Genomic DNA, 9,654 nt, shown 5'->3' with positions numbered 1-9,654 from the left:
GCTGAATTGTACACTTTGGGGAAGAAATATATATAACAAAAGTAATTATTCTTAACAAAATAAATAAAAGTATGCAGAACTCATGGGAAAGCACACCATGGGTCAGCATTACAGTGCCCTAGATTTATTAATTTTTTATATTGTATGGTTATGTCAGAAACCTCAAACCACCTGATTTGAAGACTTTAAAATGACATTCAACAAATGCTGTAAAATAACCAGAGGACCAACAAGATCTAGCATAAAGCAAAAAGAATATTGCTTGCTAAAAGTTTTGTTTCTGAATGATGCTACTCTGGGTATATAGAATACTTTCATTAAGGTAAATAAGGATCCATATTATTAATAAATGTTGGAAATATGCCAATATTCACCCAAGCCCTCTTATCATATAGGTTTCCATGAATTATCTTTTGGACTGATAAAATATAAGGGTTAGATCCTTAGATCTTACTGAGAACAACAGAAAAACTTCAAGCAACTTCAGTCATGAAGTGCATTTCTCTGTAAGCAGTAAATAAATAGTGGAGAAAATATAGCCTGATTTATGGAGATGATGCACTTTCTGACCCTAGTTTTATTCTCTTAAATGAAAGCTTTATTAATACATGCAGTAAAAGATAGTTCTAATTTAGGCAATGGAGAAGGGACCAGTGATTATGGCTAATCTGTCAAATTATACACTGATTCAAGGTCAGTTTAAAATACTTCTCATTCTTTCCTGAATTAGTCAGCCTGAAGAATGAAGCATGTTTCTGAGAAGGCAAATACACAAGCAGAGCATGTTATTAGTTATTTGCATGGAAACTTGTGTGGGAAAGTGGAAAATTGACCCTTGGAAAGCAAGGGAGTCGAAGGTGTGCTAGAGGAAGATAAGGAGATTGCAGAGAAGCTGAGTTAATTCTTTGCATCTGTCTTTACAGTGGAAAACGTAGAGCAGATTGCTATGTCTGAACTAACTTTTGTAATAAGGGAGTCCGGGGAACTGTAGCAAATAGTGGTGATGAAAGATGAAGTTCTAAGTCCAGCAGACAAAACAAAAACTGACAAATCTCCCACTCCAGATGGCATCCATCGAACAGAAATTGCTGATCTTCTCACAAAAATATATAACTTGTCCCTAAGAGCAGCCTCCACACCTGAGGACTGGAAAGTGGCCAGTGTAAAACCAATTTTAAGACAGGGATCCAGGAAATTACAGTCTGGTTAAATTAATGTCTGTTCTGGGAAAACTGGTAGAAAATATGACTAAAGATAAAATAACCAAGCATAGAGAAGAACAAGCCTTGGCTTCTGTAAGGTTAAGTCCTGTCTCACTAACCTCTTCAAGTCCTTTTTGAGGGTCTTAGCAAACATATAGAGGTGACCCTGTTGATATTGGCTAGGAGTGCCTATTTCCAGCTATGACTGGTTTGCTAGTAACAACCCTTTTTAGCCACAGGACTCTATACTCTGGTAACTTGACAATTAGATTATTGCAACCCTACCCTAGAAGACAACTCAGAAATTTCAACTGGTCCACAATGCAGTGGCCAGAACTCAAATAGCCCTCTTCTAAAACAGCTGTATTGGTTGCCAGTTTGTTTCTGGGCCCAATTCAAGGTGCTCATTTAAAGCCCTGAACAATATAGGCTCCAAATATCTGAAAGACTGCCTCATTCCCTAAAGACTCTCCCAGGTGTTAACATCAGCAGAGAGGGGCCCTCTTGGCAGTTCTACCTCCCTCAGAAGTGGTCTGGGAGAGGGAATTCTCTGTGGCAGCACCTAAGTTGTGGAATTAACTCTCCATAAAGGTGCATCTGTCTTCTTCACAATACAGTATAGCTTTTGCCAAATGCTGGAGATGCACCTCTTTAACCTGGCCTTTGACACCTGAAATGTGGCCTATCTCACTGTGTACCTTCTGGGCTACCCTACACCTGTGATTGTAATTGCTTTCAATTTTAAATTTTAAACTGTTGTAAGCTGCCCTGGGGTCTGTTGCTGAAAGGAAAGTAATAAAACAACAACAACAACAACACAGTAAAACTACTTTGCACCTTACACCTTGAAACAAGTGCTAGAGCTCAAAACTGAAACACAGAAAGGTGATGTGTGTATGCACACCAACTTTCATTTCTAGATCTTGATGTTCAAGCTAAATTTCACATTTGGATGTAAAATAAAAAAATTCCTTCAGTAGCACCTTAAAGACCAACTAAGTTTTTATTTTGGTATGAGCTTTCGTGTGCATGCACACTTCTTCAGATACAGTGAAATAAAAACTTAGTTGGTCTTTAAGGTGCTACTGAAGGAATTTTTTTATTTTACTTCGATCCAGACCAACACGGCTACCTACCTGTAACCAGGACATTTGGATGTGTTTTGCATATTCTGCAAGCCGCCTGAAAAGAGGCCTAGAGGTCAGTGTGAGATTCAAACTAGAAATGTATGATAGTGCTGTGAGCATTCATGCTGATTTTCATTCTGCTGTCTTCAAGTCAGATATCACATTGTTGGTATGTTTCACATTTTTGCTGCCTCCTGTGAAAATGGTTGTGGGTTGATGTGGTATTTGAACTTAGAATACAGTATGTTCTGAAGTTGTGCCCTAAACTTCATTCTAATGTTCAATGGAGTTATCATATTCCAAACATCTTGGCAAATCAGGGCCAGCCCAGGAACAAGGCATGGGCAGGGGATGAAAAGAAAGATTGACATCAAGATCTGCTGCTCTGTGTGAACAATTTCCCCAAACTGAGCTGTGAAACTGGCTATGGGGAAAATGAAACTGGCTATGAGAAAAATAATCCTGGCTTTGTGAAAAATGGTCTAGAGGGAATTTGCATGGCAGGGGAAGTGCCCTTCTATCTTATCAGTTCTTCCCTCCATATCCCTCCTTCATATTATCACATGAGTTTAAGATTCCATGTAATTTTGCCCTCTCAGTGATGAACCATAAAAGCCAAATGCATTTTGTTTTCTTCCCCCACCCTCTGAATAAGCCTGGATGCAGGGACTAGAGGAAAATCTCTTAACTGTGGAATGAAAATTTGTTAAATATATCATTTATTCATTTAACAATTTAAATCTTGCCATGCCTGTGCTCATCATATAAACCACTGAAAGAATGGTATTTTATGACCATTTTTTCAAGCACTCCAAATATTAGCAAAATTAACAGTTGTTGTATTATTTTAGACATATGCCCCTGCCCATTGTGCCTATTAAGAGCTGACTTCATTAGCATGGGCCACTTTTTATATTTTGTCACTATTAAAATGCCTTCCAAAACCTAATCACTACGATAAAAAGCAACCACAGTCATATGCCCATAGCTTCCAAGTTATCCCTTTTTAAAAAGGGATTTTCCCTTATGCTGAATAGGCTTCCTCGCGAGAAAAGGGAAAACTTGGCAGCTATGCATATGCCTCTATCTCCTGTGAGAGCTATGCCCTCTCATAATAGTATCATCCATATATTTATAATAATTTAGCATTAGTTCTATCTTGTTTGATTATATTAAATTAACTAGAAAAACAGCTAAGATTATCATTTCTGCATATCTTATTTTCATTGCTCACTTTCATAATAAGAGAAAGTGTTTTTGCTTCTATCATTTTCTCTAAACATCCAGGCATGTCAATATGTGTCTATGTCTAGACAGGAACTTTCTGCCACAGAACCACATATCTAATCTCCTCCTCTTTGCTAGCTACTGTTTTTGACAGTCTCAGCTATGAATGGTTGCCTGTCACAACCTTAAGAAGCCTAGTTCTATCTATCACATGACCTGAGCAAACTGATGTTCCTAATAACCTCAATTTCAGCCTAATGTCAAGGTGAATGGCAGTCATTTGAGAGCTTTTATTTTAGCACTGTACAGTATGCGTCACAAGGTGTGAGAAGTGACTACTAGTGACACTATCATTTGGATTTCAATGTAGTACTTTTCAAAAGTACCTAGCAGTTCGAAAGCACATCAAAGTGCAAGTAGATAAATAGGTACCGCTCCAGTGGGAAGGTAAACGGCGTTTCCGTGCGCTGCTCTGGTTTCTCCAGAAGCGGCTTAGTCATGCTGGCCACATGACCTGGAAGCTGTCTGTGGACAAATGCTGGCTCCCTCGGCCTATAGAGCATGATGAGCAACGTAACCCCAGAGTCGCCCGCGACTGGACCTAATGGTCAGGGGTCCCTTTACCTTTATCTTTAATTGTTTAGTGGTAGGATGACTGACCAAAACAACAAATGAAGGCAGTAGACACATGTACAGTGGTACCTCGGGTTAAGAACTTAATTCGTTCCGGAGGTCTGTTCTTAACCTGAAACTGTTCTTAAACTGAGGTACCACTTTAGCTAATGGGGCCTCCCACTGCTGCTGCACCACCACCGCATGATTTCTGTTCTCATCCTGAAGCAAAATTCTTAACCCAAGGTACTATTTTTGGGTTAGCGGAGTCTGTAACCTGAAGCGTGTGTAACCTGAGGTATCACTGTATACATTTCACTTTATGCACTTGCAGCAGGTATGTGGGTTTTGTGGGCTGACCAGCCTCATATAACCAACATACTTAAGTCTAATTAATACACGAAGGGGTTAAGGCCACATAGTAGTAAGCTGCCCTAATAGGCTTAGCTTCCTCACTTTGGAAGGAAGGTAATCAAACCTATTATACCTCAGTCTACCAGAGAAGCTCTGATGGTGAAGAAGTTTTTAACTGGTTGCTGCAGCTAAGACCACATGGCTCTTTCAAGCCATTCTTCTGTTTCTATACCAATCATTTAGGAACTTTCACCACTAAGCAAAGTTTTACTGCCTGTGTTTTCTGACTGCTGTATGGAAAAGCACATGAACCTGACATTTGGAGAGTTTGCAAGTAACCATTTTTAACTTCACAGACATGTGATATTGTTCTATGCTGGGAGAAGAGGGGAACTTTGGAAGTCACAATGGCATATTTTTAGGGTACTTGCCCCAACCCTGAATCTTCGCACCCAGGAATTCTTTTTATATGCCTATTTTTTCCCTTGTCACCAACAGGTTTCTCAGCAGGCGAAATAAATGTATTCTAGCAGTTGTTACAGGGTAGATACCTTGGTACATGTTGTGTATCTTCAAATTCTGTGATTTCAGATATCAGAGATGAGCACAGTGCTTTTTTCTAGAAAAAATTGTTGTTGTTGTTTAGTCGTTTAGTCGTGTCCGACTCTTTGTAACCCCATGGACCAGAGCACGCCGGGCACTCCTGTCTTCTAGAAAAATAGGTCTGGTAATAACCATGAAGTTGTTAGAGTAAGTGCCACACTTTTCATCAACAACAAAAAGAGGTGCACTGGTACTGAGTACCCCCGAGTACCCCTGTGGAAGCACTGGAGATGAGAGAAGAGACGCTGGGACTGAGGGGGTGAAGTGGCCAAAGATAACAGTTGTGGCAGTTAATTGGATGGTTTTGAAATACTCTTGTAGCAGGATTGGGTGGTGGTGGGGGAGATATAGAGAGAGGTATAGTGGAAGGAGATGGGTCAACAGATCAGAGGAGTTTGTCAGGTGGACCATCTCTGGAACATGGATGAGCGGTGTGGTTCTCTGGCGTGTAGTTGGTATTGTCAGTATCTATGGCAAGGGGAAGTGTTATCAGGGACAGAATTTGGAAAGGGAGAGGGTCAGTCACCCCGGCTGGGGGTGTGGGGGAGCTGAAGCGGGAAGAGAATGCGGCGGGGGGGGGGCTGGGAAGCAGCGAGGCGGGAGACGGCCAGATCCTTCTTCTCTGGAGCTGTCTCCGTCTGTCAGGCTGAGGCACCTTCGCGTGGCGCGATGGAGCAGCGGTAAAAAGTCAATGGTTTTGAGGAATGCTGCGAGATGGGATGGCTGGCGGCGGGGGGGGGGGGCGCCGCCACCGCCGCCAGGTTGTTGCTCCTTTTCCCTCCCAAAGACTGAGGGAGACGAGGGTGGCTTGCCAGCTAGAGAGGGAGGTTGAAGGGCGGCGAGGTGGGGGGCACGACGAAGGGGCGGGCTCTGTTCCCCACCGCCGCCGCCTCTCCCTCAGGGGGGTGGGGAGGGGAGCAGCCCGGCCCTTCCTTCTGCCGCTGCAGTACTATGACCCGCCGCCGCCGCCACTCCCCTCGCAGGGCTGTCATCGGGGACAAGGAGACAAGCCGGGAGCGGCGGGAGAGCAGGGCCGGCGCCTCTTCCGAATGCACCTGGCCGCAGCTCCCGGGCTTGGCGGAGGAGGCGGAGGCGAGCGGCGGCGTTGAAAGAGACTCGGCAGCCCGGCTCCTCGGCGACGCCAAGGCGCGCAAGAGATGCCCGCGGCAGGACTCGCAGCTCGGCTCGGCTCCAATGGTCCTCCGGCTGCAGCAGCAGCAGCAGCACCGCGGGCGCTTGTGGCGATGGAGCCTCGCCGCTGCCCTTAGGGGCCAGGAGATGCAACAAGGCGCAGCGCCGGGCAGCCTTCGACCCTGGACTCCATGCGCGTCTTGGCCCGGGAGCTCCGCCATGGGGAGCCCGCTCTGGCACCTGGTGTTGCTAGGCGCCTCTGCCCTGGCTGCAGGTTGGTCTCTCGCGTTGTGCGCGCGCGATCGCTCGCGTGCATGTGAGTCCCTTTCGCCCGCATCAATTTTCTCTTCTCCAGTTATTAGGATTAGCAGGCCTGCAGGTGGTAGAATAGGATTTTCTCTGAAGAGCTGATCCCGACGACAAAAGTTAACGTGCAAGTTAAAGCCTGGAGTTGCTTCTCTCTCCCCCTCTCCCTCTCTCTCTCACACTCTCTTCGCTCGCCTCGAACAAAGCTGCAGGGTTGGGACGCCTGTCAGTAACCCAAGAAGCGCCTCTTGTAGCCTGCTAGAGAGAAAAAGGGGCTCCTAGTCTTAACTCGGATCAGGAGCGCTTGTCTCCTCCCCTCCCCTTTTAAATGCCTCCAAGGTAAATGAGATAACATTCGCTTTTCAAACAGTTGATGGCTCTTCCGTGACTTCAGAAGAAAGTGTTAAAAAGTCAAGCGCGGGGCAAGAGAGGCTGAAAACCAGACTGGTTCATCCCACGAGCCAATTAACACATATTGCAAATACACACACCAAATCCCGAACATTTTCAGCACTTGGCTCAGAAAGCATCATCTTGAGAAATGGAAATTTAAAAACACAAAACATAGAGCTATCCTTAAAAGCAATTAGAGGCTTTGTATTTTTCCTTCCAGATTAGAAAAAAAATGTAAACTCTGGTGCAATGGGCATTTGTCTCATACATCTAACACAAGTCAGTACAAGCTATAATAAATAATAATTGGTATCTATTATAAACTATTTCCCATTTTGTTTGGTAAATCAGCTGCTCAAGGTAACCAACTGAATTATATGGACTTTTTTAAAAAAAGCTAAGAAGTTAATCTATTTAAAAAAACATAGGAATAGGGAATTTGCTTTTCTCAAAGAGCATGTACTAAATAAAATGTTTAAGTAACAACAGGGCAGTTGAAGGCGAATGTAGGTAGCATGGTTTGCGGATGTGAACCTGTTCCCTGATGGTCTTGTGAATAAAAATGGTCCTGAATTCAAAGCATCCATGGGCGTAGCTGGTGGGTGGTGGTGGTGGGGCAGCTGCGCCCCTAAATCAAGTAAATAAAAAAACAAACTAAGTAACCAATTCTTTTGCAGATAACTTGGTTCTGCTCCCCCTAAAATAAAGCCTGTCCCCCTCCAAATAAATCCTGGCTACACCCATGAAAGCATCTATGAACAACTTGTGCTTTTGCAAGTCACAAAAGTTAAATGCCACTGGCTTGCCCCTAGAAATCATGTGAATTGTTTCTTAACAGTTTCAAGAATGACACAAAGTTAAGAAAGCAACTTTTGTGCAGCCACATTGCTTTGATCTATTTCCCCCCTATCAGAACTAAACAGGACAAGGACCAGATAACATGCCGCAGAGGAAAACTATGCACCAGCACTTCCACCTGCAGTTTATTTTACTATCATTTATCGGCATCCTACTCTGAGGGTAAAGCTGAACACATACATTCTTTCTGAACTGATTGCTACTGTTGTTTATGTAATGTGAAAAAAAGAGCTTACAGATCCTACAAAGAGATAAACACCTGGACTGGACTGATCCTCACAAATGCCATCCCATGGTGTCTGCATCATTGTCCTTTGACAAAAAATGGCACATTCCCTAATGTGAATGGGCCTAGAGCAAGGAGAAGATGAGATAAAAAGCAGAAAGGTAACATTCATTCACACTTCTATGGCAGGAATGGGTGTTGATTGGCCTTAGGATAACCTAGCCTGGTGTTAAATAGGTGGGACTGCTTTTTTCACTTTTTGAAGTTTTGTGGGGGGGGGGTTTACTTAAAACTATTAACCACCAAATAATCTAGTTTCAGCTATTAATGGAGAAAGAGAGTTCACTTCCAGTGACCAAGAGGATAGGGATAGTGTGCATTACATGATATTTCTATTATGTAGTAAAACATTCATAGAAGCCAGTGATGAGGAGATATGCCTATTTCATAGGTGTTTCTTTAGCCTGAAATGCCTGATTATGCATATTATTAAAGTAACATTTACAGTCAAGTATTTTATTTTTGAATTTGTTATATTTTAATATGAGTGTCATACCATCAATTTGTAAAATGGATAATGAGAAATAAAGGAGGCAAGTATATTTTGGCTGAAAAATGCTGCAACAGGAAACATTTGATTTAGCTCTGAATGTTTTACAGGTGAGTCATGCCGTACCGTGTATGCTCTTGTCCATTACTACAGATTTTTGTTCAGTGGCATGTGTACTAACATAGGCTGGAAGGTAGTGTGCAGTTAACTATAAATATTAAGAGAAAGAGAGGCAAAGAGCACAGGACAGAAAATGCCTTTAATGGTCTCATGGCTGACAGTGTAAAAATACTTACTTTCCAATATCTAAGCTTATTTTCATTTTGCAAAGTTCTAGTGACAGTATAGTGTACTTTACAGAAAAACATCACACAACATGAACTGAAGTTATCTATGTCTTTAATATTTTTTCTCTTTACTACTTTTTACAAAACCAATTTACATTGTAAATTTCATAGAAAATACTGTTAAGTTAGTCTTAAATTGCCTCCACATGCAGTTTTCTCATTGACTCCTCTGCAGTGAAACCCACCACCAATTAGGAAACTAAAAAACAAACAGAAATAAATGGGAATATATTTAGACTTGGAAAATACTATATTTTCCTGATAGTATGAGAAGATGATTCAGCATTTTTGTAAGATTTCATTATGTATAATTAAAGCAGAGCTGTCAGACTAATCCAGCACATTTTCAAACTGTAATTTGCCACTTCAGGAGCTAGATATTTGGCTCAGAAAGTTAAGTTGTATCCCAGATGCACAGTGTATAGTACCTGTTCAGACTCATGAATATGCATTAGTGTTGTTATTTTTGTTGTTTTAAAAAACAATCTCAAAGCACTTTTCTCACACCAGTAGTAGAAGCATAATGGAGAAAATTGCTGCAGTAAACATTCACCAGGTAACTTGACTACGTACATTGCATAATGAGACTGAAAAATCTTAGCAGCCAGCATGTAAATCAAGCCAATCTATCTTGGCCTAGGTGATAAGACACATTATAATAATACTTGCTTCCTTACTTCTCAGGGGAGCTGTGCAGATTAGTTAATGTTTGTACAGC

The 9,654-nt window shown here is 42.2% G+C and overlaps 1 protein-coding gene across 2 annotated transcripts in view; it reads left to right on the top strand.

Moving 5' to 3' along the window:
- Positions 1-6,109: 6,109 nt before the first annotated feature.
- NTN4 (netrin 4) overlaps positions 6,110-9,654 on the top strand; it is a 40,819-nt gene continuing 37,274 nt past the window's right edge. For both annotated transcript variants that reach the window (XM_035128088.2, XM_035128086.2), the window contains exon 1: positions 6,110-6,530. In XM_035128088.2, coding sequence (XP_034983979.2) covers positions 6,320-6,530 — 211 coding nt within the window. In that variant the 5' untranslated portion in view covers positions 6,110-6,319. The remainder of the gene's footprint in view (positions 6,531-9,654) is intronic.

The sequence above is a fragment of the Zootoca vivipara genome, chromosome 10 (assembly GCF_963506605.1).
Source record: "Zootoca vivipara chromosome 10, rZooViv1.1, whole genome shotgun sequence".
Classification (NCBI taxonomy): Eukaryota; Metazoa; Chordata; class Lepidosauria; order Squamata; family Lacertidae; genus Zootoca; species Zootoca vivipara.
Note: the sequence above shows the minus strand (reverse complement) of the source record. Positions and strands in the feature narration are given on the sequence as shown.